Below are 16,622 nucleotides of genomic sequence, written 5' to 3'. Positions count from 1 at the left end.
AGAGCCCAAGATGACGTCACAATTGTGCTACAAAGTGTCCAACGTGAAAAGATATTCAGTGAGGCAGCCAAACAAGAATTTTGCCGAAATAAAATACGGTATAAAATCAGCAAAGTTTCCTAAAAACAAGGAAATATCTCTAAGCATCCGACCAAGGTTTCAATGCCAATGTTGATACTCAACAGTTGTTAACCCTTGACGATACAGAAACCTTTCACTCTCTTAAAAAAACACTGGAGTTCAATACCTAGCACTTCATATGACTTCCCTTCTCCTTATTCTGTCAAGCAAGATTTTCAGAGGAGCAAGAAAGCAATTCAAAGCAGTGTTGTTCAGCAGCCAAGTCCTGTTTGTTTCCCACCAGCACATGAACACAACTTCATAATTATAGCTTTAAAAAAACTAAACAAAAACAAAGAATTGCAAATGGCTGAAATCCCAGATTCAGAGTACCACTCGCATCTAATCAGCTGGGTCCTTGGCACATTTCAAGCCAAATACATTTGCTGCGTTTTAAACAACCTTGCTAACAACCAGACAAACGGAGGGGAAACATAACTTCCTTCTGGATTTACCGGCTGAATAAATCAGAGAGCAGCAGAAGCTGAGTTTTAGAGTTGAAAGCATCCGTGAAGCAGACGCGCTGAGAGGTGCTGAGAGATTTAGATTGACCACAAGCTTCTCGGCTCGTCCATACAGCCACAGGGGGAAAGTCCCACACACACACACACACACACACACACACACACACACACACACACACACACACACACACACACACAAAAGAAAGTAAAGATATGTGGACAACCATGAAGAAACAGGCATACATACAAACCCACAAAGATCTCAGTGCTGATCCAAAGTTATCATTACTAAAAGAACAAAGTTGACACACGCGCACATGCGCACACACACACACACACACACATCTACCTGGTCAGGGTGCCTGGGTTGCCGTGGGAACCAGAGTGCTGCGGGAAAATGCCAAGCTGAACCGAGAGCTTCATGACTTCATGCCGCTGAGAGTTCACACAGCCAAATGTCTCTCCCACTCCCTCTGTCTGTCTGTCTGCCTGCCTGTCTGCCTGCCTGCCTGCCTGCCTGCCTGCCTCTCTCTCTCTCTCTCTCTCTCTCTCTCTCTCTCTCTCTCTCTCTCTCTCTCTCTAAGCTTTCTCAATGTCTCTCGCCCTGGCAGGGTTCCTAGATTGAGCTCCTTTGTCGCTCGTTGCACTGATGGTTCATCCCTCGGGCACTGTTGGTCTCTCTCTGGACTAACAGAGAGAGAAACTGGGGGGTGAGAAGAGGGAAGGAGCTGCCCTGCCGCTGGTAACATGAGCCTCCCCCGGGACTGTTAACCACTTCACTGCTGCAGCTATGCCACTAATAGAGCACACAAACACACCCCGAGCTCTAAATAAGCCACTTCAGCCTGAGAAGAATCAAACGGCAACACAAGTCAAAGCCGCATGATCACAGACAAACTCCCCGAAGCTGAAGGACAATCCTCATCCCACTGTTGCCCTCCTGTGTGTATCCCAGCTTTGGTTTGTGAATATGTGTGTCTGTGTGTGCAAGACTGCAATTTCCCAGACAGATCCACCCTGACTAACTGACAAGCCAGTGCTAATTAGAGATCAGGCCGAGCGGCGTGGCCCAGCCCACAGCCTCCCGCTTGGCAAAGCAACACGCTAGTTAACCACCGGCGAGCCCTTTAAGGCCAATCACAGGAGATGGAAACTACTGGCTGCTGCCGACCAGGACGACAACTGAGAGATCATCACACTGAGAGGAAGAGGTGAAGTGCTTCTTACTCTTACTCTCTTTTACAGTGTCACCTCACCCAAATCACAAGAACAACTTTTACAGTATGTAGCATTTAGATCTGTTTTCAGATGTTTGCCTTCAGCATAATGCAAAGGGGGCGTATGGGGTTTAGTTTCTGCTGCTCACAGCAATGGGAAAAATATTTTTTTGTGAACTGACCCTTTTGAATCAGCTGTGCAGTTAAAATTTTGTGAGCAAGTTAAGAGTCCGTTCGCTCACTCACTAAAGAGGCTAAAAGGCCTGTAAACCGGTCAGAGAGGACAGTATTGAGGAGAGGAAAAGTGACCCATATCAAGACATTCCAGAGAGGAACCTCGCCTCTCGCTGGGTCCCTTTAGAAAGCTTTCTGCTTTCCCAAAGGGGTCAGAGTTCAGAGGTCAAACCACCAAAGAGAGTGAGCAGTGGGGGAGGCAAGGGGACCAATGGGGGGGGGGGGGGCTGCCTTGTGGGTCAGCCAATAGGAGTGTCTAGAAGTGTCCTGAGAAAAAGGCCGTGGTTTCGTTTGTTTAACTTTTCTTGTCCTTTGGGACTGTGGTTGGTCGGTCGATGGGTTGGTCGGCCCAGGCAGTACTGTAACCCCCCTCCTGAAAATCCCGTCCGACGCTGGCACATGCACACAGGATCTGTGCCGCAGAAATATACACACAGACATGCGGCCACAACAGAGCTGTGAAGCAGAAGTAAGGGGATTTCCTGTGTTTGAGGGGCGACTAGTGGTCCTAGCACTGCAGCTGGATCACGTAAGCCCAAATATCTGTCTCTGTCTACACAGACAGGCAGGCAGACAGATAGGCAGGCAGGCAGACAGATAGGCAGGCAGGCAGACAGGCAGGCAGGCAGGCAGGGGGAGGAAGAAGCAAGTATTTAGACCGTCTCTGACTTTACAGCCCTTAGGGTTGGGGGACACACAGAGAGTCAGGTTGTATGTACACAACATCAGGACAGAGGAGCTGGTGTCGTGACTTCACCCGTAACATATCAGCCCCATAAGAGACATGCAAAACACTTCATTCCTATAAAATATATGGTTTGCATAATGGCACAAGTTTTGTCTCATGGGGCTGGAACACGACATGACCGTTCATCAGTTTTCGGTTGAATCATATTTTGAGGATTTGAGCTTCATATAGCTTGAAATGTTTTGATAGAAGTGCCGATACAATACCAGATTTTCTATACTGATAAATACTTTATGTCTTAATTTGAGGGATATGATTATGTTTCTCTCCAACATCCAAACTTTTTAAACTCATAACACCACTCTTTGATAATATAACCACTATATTGTGTTAATATTTCACAGAATTGTGTTGTCAAAATAAATGATTGCAAGCAAATAGTATAAAAAAGAAAACCTGTGATACTGATTTCAAACATAACACTCAGTCACATGTTTCACCATGCTAGCCTGTCACTGTCCATAAATATCATTAAATGTCTTTTTCTCTTAAAAAGACATAACCTTTGTCATCACAGCATATCCTAACTTCTTAGTGCTAACTTCCAGAATTATAAATATAAAAAAATGCATTTAGTGCTAAAAGCAGAATGCTTCGTGTTCAGACGGGCATACAATTCATATAAAATAAGGGTACTCTCGTAAGGGGGAATGATTAGCAACAACATGACGCAACAGAAAGAGTTGCTGGCAGATGTTTCACAAGGTAGTTGGAAGTTTCCAGTTTTACTGTATCGCAGAGAAACAGTAAGAGTTATCACGTCAGCATCTGTAGTCGCAGCTGCTCATTGCCTTAGGCTTCAGGAAAAGTTATTTCAGTGTTAGAATATGTATTAATATATGCAAGCGCTTGGGTATTTAGATGTGAAGATATGATCACAGGTGTCTTTATCACCTGTACTGGATTCATGTTTTTGATAATTATTTTCAATAAGTGTTTATTTTCCACAACAGAAGAAAATCTGCACTTAGTAGCATGGTGATCGCTTCTCGATTATTGTCGACTTAAAACCTGATTACATTTAGGCTTCAAGGTTCAGCTCAAATGCATCTTTTAATCAAAAGACACTAGTCAGGAATAAACGGGCCCAGTGTGAGGGGGGAACGAGGCAGTGAAGGGGCCTCAGGGACGGGATTTCAGGCCGGACCGAGGAGCCGCGTGGTACGTAAATGCTGTCACACAGCTGTTCCTGCACTGACAACAAATGACTGGACTGGACAACACACTCGGGAATGTCTCTCGCTCTCCCGTGTCTGGTCCCATTGTCTCATGACTTTGGGAAAACATTTGCTATCTGCACTCAGAGAATTTATAAAGCATTGAGATCCCTCTGGCTGCCTCTTTCACACACATTTCCTCTGACTCGTCTCTCTCTCTCTCTCTCTGTTTGATGTGTAAACACACACTCCCTTAGATTCGACAGACTGACCCGGATCCACGCTGAAAAAGCTTTTCACACATGTGACACGCATCACTGAACACAGGCACACGACTCCACCATGCTGCATCCGCTCGTGCAGCGCAAAGCGAAACTTAAAAGGCAGCTGGGACAAACGTGTGGAATTTCTCACGTGCGTGCAGACACACTACTTAAACACACAACGCACACAAACCCGCTCATTGTCGCCTCAGTGCTAGAATGAAACACAGGGATGTAACTTCCGCCTCTTCACCTGTGGTCTCTGGAATCATGGGATCCTTGGGGGCCAAATAATAAAATAGTACCAGTTATGTTGAGGTGCAGGTACAATATGAAGTCAAACTTCATTTCTGTCTCTTTTTATGCTCATCTGGTTTTTTCTACTTTACGCCATTTTTCCACAGAGGCTTCACCAACTGCATTGTATTTCTAGCCATACAGCGCAAAACAATGTGCATTATAGAAAACTTTAGATTTGTTGATGTTAAAATGATTTCAAATGAATAACAGAAAATGTGGTTCTAACATCAATATTAGCCTTTTCTACCACAAACAGCCACAGAACTAATATACAGTCTTGTGGAGATCCTATTGTTTACAAAGATAACAAATGTGTTTTAGTTTTAAATATTTATTTTAGCAGATACAGAAGATTTATAAGATAGGACTATTACCAACCTTAAAGCTACTTAAGTTGAAATAAAATAGGAAAACTGTGACTTAAAGGGTTAAAGTAAGAAATTAAACAACAATTTGCCATGTGAATGATACCGTTTGGGACTCCCAGAACAATATCTTTCCAATATGTTGGTCTGTAGCCTGTTACATTTCAAGAATCCATGACATTAAACCTCTCTCTTCCTCTCTCTTCCTCTCTCTTGCATGCAGACTTTTGTCCCCGAGCTTTTCCTGCAGCTGAAACGTGCATAATCAACTTTATCCAGTGAGTTTAATTCTGCAACCTGCACGAACTGCTGACTGCCCGACTTCCCACCCGTACCTTACCTCATGGAAAATATCAGTCATGGGAGGTATGGAGGATTAAAACTTACCCTGTGCTGAGTGCTCCACACACCACTCACTGTAGATGAATTAAAGTCCAACATGCTCCTTTGCTCTACTTTCTCCATCTACTGTTTCCTCCTGGTGGCCCGGTTCAGATTCCAGACTGGACCAGACGTGGGCCCGAGCCTCTAACCTCTGTGTCTCCCTAGATAAAGACTGCCGGCTCTGTGGCTGCTTCAGTTGGCTGAGGCTCATATACTTTGCAATCAAGACGTCCTGGTTTTTGAACCCTGCCCGCAAACCTTGTCGCATATCATGCTTTTCTTCTCTCTGTGGGTCATTGTTCCATCTCACTGCTTTCAGCTGAGTAATACAGCAAATACATTTGAAAAAAACAGGATAACGCAAACAAGCTTAAACAAATACAGAACGGTGCAAAGATCAAGAAAGAGCTGCGGATGTTAGAGCTGCAATGTTTGGTGAAAAAGAGAGAATGTGAGGGAGAAAAACCCTCATTTACCTGAGTGAGAGAGCCCCACCCTCTTCTGTGTGTGTGTGTGTGTGTGTGTGTGTGTGTGTGTGTGTGTGTGTGTGTGTGTGTGTGTGTGTGTGTGTTGCAACGGAGCTGTTATGATTAATTCCTCCCAGTGCTCCTTGCACGTCTCTTTCACTGGCCGTTGGTGTTTGAATATTCAAATGTTGCTGGTCTGAACTCTGTGCTGCTGGTAGCACCCTCCTGCATACACACTGACAGCCTCAGCAGCAGTTTCCTAGGTGTGATTGTTAAAAGCCCAGAGGAAGGGAAGATGGTCTGCTGATACAGTGTCCATGGCAACTGAAACATCATTTCTCTAAGGATCCTGTTTGTGTTTCTCTCTTCTCATAACAACTCTCTTAGTTTTCATCGATTTTATTCCTTTTCTCTGCACGTAAATCAACAGGCTCAATAGCACCTCCTCCCAGCAAATGTATTCTATACGTCGTTACACTACAAACATAATGTACATCTTACCAAGTCAATTTTGCCGATAACAAAATCTCCCAGTGCAGTTACATTATTCTAATCTTGTTGCAATACAAATCATTGTCTGTAATATAAAACAAGACGCCCCCAGGCTTTTTATTCTCAGGATTGTACATTATTTCATTGGATATAGTCAACGGTGCAAAATTAGAAGTGTAACAAAGTTGAACTTGACGAGTAAATCGCTGATCATGGTAATTCATTTGGCTGAATGTAACACAGAAAATTATCGTTGATGTATATTGAAAACAACATTTCTTCCCCAACATAACACTAAAATAGATTGTTGCCGTGTAGGTGGAAGAGCGTTCTGCAGCAGCTGGGGTATGTGAGTGTGTGTGGGAGCATCGCATTAACTTGGGAACATATTTGACCTCACTTCTTGAATCAAAATGCTACAGACTGTGGGTCAGACTGCTCTAGTGTGCCCCAGAACGCCTCTTCATCTCACACACACACACACACACACACACACACACACACACACACACACACACACACACTCTCTACTGGGACGCAGCAGAACTCTGCTTTCAGTACAAAAACATGTCTGGGAGGCATTTATAGTGTTTAGTATGCTAGGAGAGTCAAAGGCTGTGTGAGAGTCTGGATATCTGTGGAAAAGTATTTGGTTGCATAAAGTGTGTTTTGAGTAAAAGTGTGTGTGTGTGTGTTTGTGTGTGTGTGTGTGTGTGTGTGTGTGTGTGTGTGTGTGTGTGTGTGTGTGTGTGTGTGTGTGTGTGTGTGTGTGTGAAGTGCAGAAGATACAGGGAGAGCAGACAAAGTGTTGGTGTAGCTGCTGGGTATCTCAGACCAAATGTTTAACACATCCTCCTCTCAGTGAGTGGGAGGTTGGTATAAATATATTTACATAAATCTTGTATTTTCAAAGACCAACTCTTGAGGCAGACTGCATCAATGTTAATCACCAACAGCTTATTGTTAGCTCCAGTCAGACTGGAGTCCATTTTAAGTCTGAGAGGCAAAGTTTCTTACTTTCCTCTTCAACCCCTGAACATGACTTTCTGATCCCATACCCTAACAAGCATCATGGTCTGTTACCAACATGGTAGGCAACACAACTTCAACATAGCAAAGAAGTAAATGAACATCTACTGGCCTTTCAACCCAGAAATACAACAGAAACTACAAATCCCTGTCATACAGTATCTAGTTTGTCACAGCATGCAAGTCTGTCAGTTCAAACTGAAACCTTACAACCACAGATGGTTTAGGTTTGATCATCATTTCCCCTGGTACCACTGGTCTCGGTAACCCAACACTGAGTCACTCTGCTCCCTTCTGCCATCATTAACCACACACTCCTGGAGAGAGAGTGGAGTCCAGAGAACCAACACACTGCAGGGTTAGTGTTGCAGTGAAGTCTTAAAACAGCAGCTGTGATCAGCACTGACAGGTTGATGTTGTCTGAGGGCAGGACTGGTTGTTTGGGGAACAAGATCGCTGGCTCATTAAACGACAGGAACAGAGGGAGGGAAGTGATGATTGTTACAGTTAAAGCCCAGAGGCTAAACCACAACATTGACTCTGTTTTACCAGGAGAGCAGGTGGAAGGGGGGGTTATAGAGAGACAGACAGACAGACAGACAGACAGGTAGAGTGTGAGACAGGTGGAGTGCCAGGTGTTGTTTGGTAGCTTGGAAGAAGAACGTCTCTCTTCCTCTACCTGAGGCCAACAGGGAACCTGCTCAAGTCCAGACAGGAGAGGTAACATTTTGGGGCTTGGGGCATATGTGTGTGTGTGTGTGTGTGTGTGTGTGTGTGTGTGTGTGTGTGTGTGTGTCAATCATCAAAGATCGTTTCAAGTATTGTCTTTATGCGATTCAACATAATGGGGGTAGACAAAATAATCAGAACATGTATCATAATAATGTAAACGTTTAAGGAAGGGGATCAACACGGGTCATCAAGGTTAGCCTATACACCAGTTACATGTTTTAATAACTGTGGCAGAAATAAATACTGTTTGAATTAGTAGAAATGTTGAGACTTTGCTTTATAATGGGACTAATATACTGATAGTAAAGTAAAATACAACCCAGGAAGGCCGTAATAGATCTATAAGTTTATTAGATGCACAATAGTTTTCAGTGGGAGAAGGTATTTCACAATTCTTGAAAGTTATCACAGGAGCATTACAAAGTAATCCATCAGGAATGTAGGCTTGCCATTATTAGACTGTGTTTCCCACTAGGCTGCCGAATGACGTTGCAATGCGGTACAAGTTGAACCAGATTCAGTTTTTTTGCCAGAAAGCCATTGAAATAAATTAGCCTGGGTTTTTATATGCAGTGCTAATGGACTTAAAAGACTAGTGCTTAAAGGCTTAGCACCACAAAGGCATGGCAAGTTTACTCAGGTTTATTTGTACAGTGCCTTTGAAACACCGAGGCAAGTCAAAGCACTTTACTAAAGGAATTACATCTACAATTAAAAGATAATGAGGAGGACAATGAAAGACATTACAGTGAGTGACAGCTGTCTAATTGTTTCAGCAGGCACCTGCTGATGAAAGGTGCATCTGTCAGTGCAACACGAGTGTCATGCTGTCTATACTGTAAGAAGCATCACATGATGAAAGTAGAACAGAACTGTTGGTTATTTCACTGTTCACTTTGCCAATGTGTCTCTCTTTGACCTACTGTCACGACTCTGGATTTGCGTTTCCTGTTTTATTTTGAAATGTTCCCTTCCCCTTGTGTCATGTCTTGTATTACTTCCTGCCCTTGTGTTTTTTGCCTTTCTCCCCCAGGTGTGTCTCGTTCCCTCATTTAGTGTCTGTGCATATATCCCTGTCTGTCTCAGTGTTCTTGGTCGGTTCGTCATTCTTGTTACGCTTATGTTCTCTTGTGCTATCCATGTTGCCTTGTGCTTCCCTCGTGTATCATCGTGTCTCTTCGTGCTATCTCTTGTCAACCCTGGTTCGTGTTTTTTGACTTTACTTGTTGCCTTGTTTTGTTTTTGATTAGCTTTTGGAAATAAAGCTCTCTTTTTGTTTAACCTCACCTGGCTTTCTGCATTTGGGTACTCCTTATTACAAAACGTAACACCTACTGTGTGTTCCTGAGAGTCATAAAAAACAACGTTAAAAACAAACGGCTTCCTAGCTCTGGAAATGGGACCATCCAAAGAGCATGTGAATGCACCATTGGCCTTGCCGGAGGTCTGCGCTCTCCGAGTGCCATTCTAGTTTATCACATGTGTCAGTGCTACGCGTTGACCTAATCAAATAAAGACTGATTTCAGTAATTGATTATCTTGTGTTTCTTTCTTTTCATGCAGCACATACATGTTCCTGTTCAACCCCATGTTCAAGCAGCCATTCTTCCTACAAGAGTCCTGGTCCTGCTGGTACTGACTGTACCAGCAAGAAGGATGTAGAGAGGAGGGAAATAAAACATTAGAAGCATCCTTTATCTCCCTGCCACCTTCGTTTGCATGTCGGCCTCAAACTCACTGGTTTGTGTGTTGCTCTCTTCTCTCCTTTGTGTCACATTCTCATTTGGAAATGAGAAATTATATCTTCAACGCCTCTGCAAGAAGGGAAGGGGGGGGGGGGGGGGGGGGGGGGGGTGTCTCTGTAACACTCACCGCTACAGCGGTTTCACACCACAAAGACATCTCCTTTGTCTGCTTTAACAAAGAGAATTCAAATCAGAAGACATACGGTTATAGATGGCTTCCTCTTTCTCCTGCCGCAGAGATAAATGATAGGGATAAGCATTCTCACACACACATACACACAGTTCCCAGTCTCTATTGTCTCTGTTTACTCAGTCTGACAGGCCGTGTTGTCCTGTGACTCGTGTATTCCTCTGCTGGCTTCCAGCCACTGCTTTACATACAAGTGACAGTTGGTAAAACTAGTTTTGGCACTTCCAACAGGCGCTGCAGATCAGCTGATTAGTATCAAGTCACCAACTCAGCATATGTACATGAATTGGTTTCTTATTAGCTGCATAAGCCGTTCAAGGTTGTGTTTTTCTATTCTACATGCTCCTCATTAGTGCAGGTTTGGTCGGAACTGGAGGGTTTTAGCGTGAAGGCTTAACAGTTTTAGGAACGCTCCTAACTGTGAACGCCGACCCTTTGAAGCTTGTGACCTCTTCGTCCAGGGTCACAAAGGTTTTGCCCTAATGCCACGGTGAAACCCAACACCTTTCCCCCACCCCCACATCAGCTCTGAGAGGTTCGGCTGCATCACAAACCAAATACGTAAAAAAAAGGCATTTAATCTATAACAGGTTTGTAGATGGCTCACACACCTAGTGAGCAAATACAGACCGCACAAAACTCTGAGCTCAGAACTTCCACTGTGACACTTGCAAACCACAAAATGTTGGTAACACGTGCAGAGAAAGGTGCTCACCCTCTTCAACCTGCCCCAAACTGCACCATTAACCCCTCTCATGTATTAAATTAGCCTCATCTTTCACAACAGAAAACCCATCGCCCTTCTTTACCCTCCAGCTCCACTCGCTTCCGCTTGTTATGCTAATGCATTATATCTTTCGCTTCCACCTCTCCTAATTAATCCCAAACTAAAAGCAGTAAGCACATTTACCAGACATTCCTTCAGGGGGGGAAGGTGTGCTCGGAAGGAGGGCAGTCACCTTATCCCTATTTCATTTTAAAACTCTTTCCTTGCCCTTCTCTCTAATCTTATGACAGAAATAATTAACCTGACTGAAGATCATGAAAGACCAAATGTGAAGTTGCTTAAACCTCACAGAGAAACTTGAAAGCACAAAATCAAATGAAAAGGAAGAATCCCCTAACCTTTATCATTGAATTGTTTTGATGTTTCTTCCACTCTCTACAGTCTCTAATCAAAACAAGTGAGAGGAAAAAGAAAGGTGAGAGGAGAGACAGGGTGCTGGGGGAGTTTATTGTGAAGGACTGAGTGTGTGTGTGTGTGTGTGTGTGTGTGTGCATGCGGGGTAAAAGGCAGCGAGAGGGTAAAGGTCAAAAGTCTGGGGGGCAGGAAATTAGCCACACCTGAGGATTTACAGAAAAGGCCGCTTGAAGCACTCAAGTCTACACGCCCGCATGTCTGTCTGCGTGTAATCACTTTAAGATGGATTTAAGACTACAAAGCTTTTGTTTCAAACGTCAAATATTGCTAGTCCTAAAGCACAAGGAACATTTCTTTGTAATAAAAGACCACATGTTGATGACGGCTGAATATAAATTGAGTCATTCCTTTGTCTCAGTTTGTCCCTTCTTCCAACCACCTCCATCTTCATATCCAGTTTATTCCCTCCCCCTACTCTCTCTCTCTCTCTCTCTTTCTTTCCTCCCCCCAACCTTCTCTTGCAACATGGTGGGGCTCTGCTTGGCCTTCATCCATTTCCCGTCTGTCAATTAGCCAAGAACCAAATCCCTCTCCATCTCTGTGACAGGACAAAGACGGCAGCATCGCCACAATCCCTCACGCTGACACGGTATGCTCCGGAAAGTACCACTGATACACAGATACTCAGTCTTCTCACTTCACTTCATGCTGTGGCCAATATATCCTGATGACACCAGCAAAACAAAGTGTGTTTCACTGCTATTCTCCAACATTTAGGATCAGTTGGTACGTCAGCAGTGTAGTGTAATGCACAACGCTTAGGTATATCACATCCTGTGTAGTGGAACAAGTCTGAGCCAAACCTGTGCAATATCATTCTGTGAAATAGAGAGAATGAAGGCATTAAGCAATAGACAGGTTATAATGGTGTTTCAGCTGCTTCTCAGTCAATCAGACAAAGAAACTGTGTCACATCTGCACACCACTTCCCCCAGACAATACATTTCACTATTCTGTTCACAAGCAAGTCAACCAAGGCCAATGACACCAACAGATGACTCAACAGTATTTTGTATTCCAGGAAACAAGACAGTTTTTTCTATTTTCTGCACTGATCAAGAAACTGACCAGGAAGCAAAACAACCACCAAACTCATCGGCTAACTACATTTACTATATATGCCCTATATGTAGGCAAAAATGGCAATTCCAACTGAAGTTAAACAGATTCACACTTTAAGCTAAAAAATCTTTTGAAATTCACATTTGCTGCATCTTTCCAGGCAGCCTGCACACTGATGAAGGCATCAGCTGAAACATTTGTGCCAAACGGGAATCAATTGGAATTAGTAGAGGTACGCAAAGCAAGCTGGGAAAATTGGCTACTCAGAATCAAAACGAGAGTGCAAAAATGAACTGAACATCTCAAACAGATCAGAGTGTAAGAGAATACGCTGCTGTTTCAGTCTTACCTGTCTGCATCTCCCTGTCCTGATGACGTTTTTCGATGCAGTGTCTCTCGGACGGCGGCCATGCTATCGGGCAGGCGGTTCAGGCGCCGCGTGTACAGACCCAAACCTCCGTCAGTCATATAGCTGCAAAACACAACAAAGCACGTTAGCTATCGTCACCATAAAGCAGTTCTAAGGCATACAATTCAAAGTGCTCAGAGAGGATGATTAGAAGTTGTGCAGTACCACACTTTGTCTAAGACTTAGGCCAGAGTTAACACATTCTTCTTTTTATTTTTCTCACAGCTGCTTTTGTTGTGTATAGATCAGGAGGAGCCCACATCCATCTAGCTGTCATCAACCAGAGCCAAACGCTTGGCAAAAAGCTCCCACACAAACACTGAAAACGACAAACTCTCTGACCCTAACACGTGTCTCTCATGTGGCCAGTGGTAAACAACAGAGGTCTGTAAAAGAAGTGTCAGCTCAGTAGACAGAGGATGAGTCTGATCTTTACTCCCACAGGAAGGATATTGCATTCATCACAGACCATCATCAACTCTGGGCTGAGATATTTTGATTAACCGTGTAGCTGAACATTAAAAGAAGCTAAAAATACACTGTATATGTAAGTGCAGGCAACAGTAAGTAGGCCATTCACTTCATTTCATAACGGAAAATGTCATTTGAATGGACTTGAGTTATTGGTTGTTGGAGTCTGACCGTTAGCAGCCGTTAGTCTGAAGCTGATGCCGAGGCCCTGAACACTTACACAAACATTCCCATTTTATCTAAAACAACACCAACTCATTCCCCAAATATTTATCCGGAGAGGAGACTCTTAATGGAACTAAATATTGACTCATTTGACCCAGGTGTAATTTAATGAAATGTTTGCTGATTTAAAGTTGAGGCTGGGCTGAATGCTTTCTGTGTGGGACTGTGATGATTCTGTTCCTGCACAAAGTAGAAAAATAAGCTGCAGCAAGAGTTCGACCACTAAAACACTTTCTGTGTTATCTGTGTGTGGATCTCAGCAAGAGGCAAGCATGCACACGCACACACACACACACACACACACACCTACATGTATATACAGTATACACAGAGTACAGTGTTTCCTATAGACAGAGCTCCTTTGTGTAACCTGCAGTCAAACTGAATCAGCTTCTGAGCTGCGAGACAGAAACTTAATGGTCACTCAGCACACGGCAAACCTGTACAGATGCTGAACAAACTGCCGACTTTATAATGTTTACATCTGCATCTATGATTATGAATGAATCATTTTCAAAGTTTTGGCCACTTGACGGCACAACACAAGCTGAAATGCTGCTAGATGTTTCATTTCTTCACCAGCTTGTTGGTTTATCCAAGTTTCTTTTACTCAACACAGCTGCTGGTGAATAAGAGGCTGATGACACCCGAGTCAGCAGGTTGGAAAACCAAAACAATGAGCTAAAAGAGGCAGCGATGTTCTGTAGAGCTGAGGGCAACTGCAGCGATGGATCATAATTCACTGTGCTGACATAAAACAGATATGAAGCAGCCTGGGACTGATTTGTTGTACCCAATAGCATGTGAATACTGTTTTAACAGCAGATGTTGTACTTTCTCACCAGAATGAATGCAGTATAAAAGCTGTGGCTACTCTCAGGTCATCTGGTGGCCGTCTGCTAACCATTACCCAGAGTCCAAACTAAACATGGAGATTCAGCATTTTGTTACCATGCACCAAAGAGCTGGAACAAACTTCTAGTAGAAAGACGACATGTCTGATTTTGTTTCTTCCTTTGAATCCACTTATATTCTCAGTATTAGTCAGTAATTCCTAAAAGGGTTTCTATCAATTTAATGTGTGTGTTTGTGTCCTATGCTGTCTTCATTGGTTTTTAAGGCATTATGTTAAGCATTTTTAATTGTATGTGGGTATATGGTGGTAAGATGGGCAATAAATAAACCTGTGTTATCCTACTGCCCCCAAAGTTAAATAAAAAAATCCATTGACCACCAAATCACAATCAGACAAATCAATACCTATTTATTTGAAGGAAACACACAACAAATTAGACGGATAAAGAAATGAAAAACATTTCCTGCACTTATATGAGACTTGTGGAGACGCAGATGTTCACAATAAGAGACAACAGACCATGGAGACAAGTGAAGAATGGTGGACTCCTCCTCTGACACAGGATCCACTCTGAGGGGGGTTAGCTGTCCTTTATGGGAAGCATCCATCATCCCAAAGCAAAGTCACCTTGAAGATGGCCGGGCCGTCACACACACATATTAATCCTTCACACTAATGAGTAACCGAGCCTCCCTGTGCTCCCGTTTCTGATGCCTGTTAACCTGTAACCTTTTGCAGCAGGAGAAACGTGTCCAAACAAGACCTTTTATGAGCTCAAACCAAGCAGCCAGGTAGCGTTTATACAGCCGTGCAACTAACAGAAGTAAAAGTTCTCCAGTAAATGCCAAAATATTTGACTTACTAAGAATGCACGCACTGTGATAGTGACAGGAAGGAAATTCACAAAATGTCACGCTCTGGATGGAACAAAACAAACAATCCCCTGTAAAGCTTCTGATTCGATAGTCTAAAACACTCTGACGTACCTTTCTGCCTCAAACATGGTGACACAGTCAGTCCAAAACTAGGTAAACAAGTCCAGATGAGGGTTGATCCCCGTTGATAAAAATCTCCAAAGCAAAGGTGTCCGTTTTCAACCGTCTGGCTACTGTCTGTTATCAGGTCTGAACCTGCGAGATCTGCTGCTGTGGGAATAATATCACCAGGTGAGAGCGTGTTTGATCATGGCGATATCAGAAGTGAGTGAGCAGTATCAGTGAACTCTCCATGTGTAGATTATGTGTCCATGTGTAGCCTGAACGTGTGTGAGTGTGTGTAGCTCTGTGGGAGCTCTGTGTCGGTATGCAGCCTCTCTCCTCAGCTCCACATGCTTTCCCCTCCTGGCTGGAGGTTGGGTCTGTCTGCGTAAGGTGGAGGAAGGATGGGAGGGAAGTGGGAGGGCAGAGGGGGAGATCGGGAAACATACCCCCGAGCCGGCAGGGGGGAGGTTTCTTGTCTCAGAGGACCAGAGAAGCCGAAAGGAGAAACAGAGGAGGGGGTTGGAGGTTGAAGAAAAGCGATGCAGACACTAAACGTGGTGTCATCAGTCATGTTGTCTGTGCTGTAGGACTCTTGAGATTATTAAATACATTAACTATCAAGACAGATAGATGCTCATATGATCCGTCTACAGTTAAGACTGATTTAAATGTAAAGCTGCAAATCTTTTTTATTACCGATTCATCCGTCAGGTTTATTATTTTTTGTTCAATTGATTCATCATTTTGTCTATAAAATGTGAGAAAATAGTGAGAAATAAGCACCATGTCCTTCACTTTCTGAAGGTGAAGATGAAGTTGTGTATATCCTTTCACTGACCTCCTTTGTAGAGAGGTGAAAGCAAACATTAGAGAGACAGATATCTCAAAACCTGGACAAATAAAACCAGAACTACCTGCATGGCAAGATACCACAAGGTGAGAAAATGTTCTTTCAACTAATACCTTTAATTCACATTTACCTGGAGGAAAAGAGTGGAACTGTGTGAGACTACTGCTGCAGTCTAAAGGCCAGCTCCTCTTCTCTGGGCAAACGTTTGGAAGAACCAGTTAGTGGATCCTATCAGGCCTGTGATGGAGTTAACCGCTAAATGGCCTGAGGATGTGGAGAAGGGTGGGGGTGAGTGTCTGTTTTAGATGGATAACCCACTGTGACAGACGTTTCAAACAATTTCCTACATAATAAATAATTAATCAATCAATAAAAACATGTTAAAAGTGACCGGGAAAAATAATGTATAATTGCTGCACAAACAATATCAGAAGGAAAGTATTTTTTTATTTGTCTTGCCTTCCTCACAGGCCTGACCCGGCCTGGATATCAAGTTTTTAGAGCGAATAAATGACTGAGCTCCCCTGCTCACATCACTCACCTGTCCAGGTGTGGCTGTGGCTTGGCCTTTGTCTGCTCTGCCACAGATTCAGACATATCAAGTACTTCAAGAGCACTTAGCTCCTTCGACTTGCACAGCTGCCTCAGGGCTGCTGAATCA

At 43.6% G+C, this 16,622-nt stretch overlaps 1 protein-coding gene across 2 annotated transcripts in view; it reads right to left on the bottom strand.

Annotated features, from left to right (window-relative positions):
- The window catches only part of nav2a (neuron navigator 2a), a 247,057-nt gene that overhangs the window by 31,569 nt on the left and 198,866 nt on the right, over positions 1-16,622 (bottom strand). For both annotated transcript variants that reach the window (XM_029460212.1, XM_029460220.1), the window contains one exon: positions 12,520-12,642. In XM_029460212.1, the coding sequence (XP_029316072.1) occupies positions 12,520-12,642 (123 nt within the window). The remainder of the gene's footprint in view (positions 1-12,519; positions 12,643-16,622) is intronic.

The sequence above is a fragment of the Cottoperca gobio genome, chromosome 3 (assembly GCF_900634415.1).
Source record: "Cottoperca gobio chromosome 3, fCotGob3.1, whole genome shotgun sequence".
Classification (NCBI taxonomy): domain Eukaryota; kingdom Metazoa; phylum Chordata; class Actinopteri; order Perciformes; family Bovichtidae; genus Cottoperca; species Cottoperca gobio.
The sequence above is the reverse complement of the archived record's forward strand: the minus strand, read 5'-3'. Positions and strand labels throughout refer to the sequence as shown.